The 1,183-nt window shown below is 46.2% G+C and overlaps 1 protein-coding gene across 1 annotated transcript in view; it reads left to right on the forward strand.

Moving 5' to 3' along the window:
- LOC140372562 (sec1 family domain-containing protein 1-like) overlaps window positions 1-935 on the forward strand; it is a 36,670-nt gene extending 35,735 nt beyond the window's left edge. The window contains exon 25 of the mRNA XM_072459695.1: window positions 813-935. Coding sequence (XP_072315796.1) covers window positions 813-836 — 24 coding nt within the window. The 3' untranslated portion in view covers window positions 837-935. The remainder of the gene's footprint in view (window positions 1-812) is intronic.
- The last annotated feature ends 248 nt before the right edge of the window (window positions 936-1,183 follow it).

The raw sequence follows: 1,183 nt of genomic DNA on the forward strand, positions 1-1,183 counted from the left end.
CTTTTACATTATTACACTTTACATTATTACACTGTACATTATTACACTATTACACTTTACACTAGTACACTTTTACATTATTACACTATTACACTTAACACTATTACACTTTTACATTATTACATTATTAAACCACTTTACACTATTACATTATTACACTTTACACTATTACATTATTACACTATTACACTTTACACTAGTACACTTTTACATTATTACACTATTACACTTAACACTATTACACTTTTACATTATTACATTATTAAACCACTTTACACTATTACATTATTACACTTTACACTATTACATTATTACACTATTACACTTCATACTTTTCACTAAACAACAACTTTGAATTAGTGAAATGCGAGCTAACAGGCTATTGGGCTAGTGGGCTAATGAGCTAACAGTGTAACAGGCTATTGGGCTAGTGGGCTAATGAGCTAACAGTGTAACAGGCTATTGGGCTAGTGGGCTAATAGGCTAACAGGATAACTGGCTAACAGAAGGCTAATTCCAATGTTTCCATGTGATGAATGACATAAATACTCTTTACACGTTTCTTCTGTTAAACGGGTGTTTTTGAGTGGCCACGCCCCTTTTTGTCAACTAATTGTTATGACAACAGCGGTTGTCTCGGAAACCGCTGTGATTTTGGGCGTTACTAAAATAAATAGAATTGTTCTGCTGAGTTCACTCTGCAGCGTCACGGCAACGAGGTTATGTTCCAGGTCTTTGTGGACGTACGTCTCTGACCTCTGACCTCTGACCTCTGACCGGTGTTTGACTCCTGTTTGTCTCTCTCTCCTCAGCTCGCCCTGCTGGGACACAAGTGACACGCCCTCCACCTCACGTGCACGCTCCTGGCCCACCAACTGGCCCAATGTGCCCGCTCCTGGCCCACGTGCACGCTCCTGGCCCACGTGCACGCTCCTGGCCCTTACGTGCGCGCTCCTGGCTCTCACGTGCGCGCTCCTGGCTCTCACGTGCGCGCTCCTGGCTCTCACGTGCACGCTCCTGGCTCACGTGCGCGCTCCTGGCTCTCACGTGCACGCCCCTGGCCCACGTACATGCTCCTGGCTCTCACGTGCACGCTCCTGGCTCACGTGCGCGCTCCTGGCCCTCACGTGCGCGCTCCTGGCTCTAACGTGCACGCTCCTGGCCCACGTACATGCTCCTGGCT

The sequence above is a fragment of the Eucyclogobius newberryi genome, unplaced genomic scaffold (assembly GCF_026437365.1).
Source record: "Eucyclogobius newberryi isolate DKJ021-1_F unplaced genomic scaffold, fEucNew1.0.hap1 SCAF_256, whole genome shotgun sequence".
NCBI lineage: Eukaryota > Metazoa > Chordata > Actinopteri > Gobiiformes > Gobiidae > Eucyclogobius > Eucyclogobius newberryi.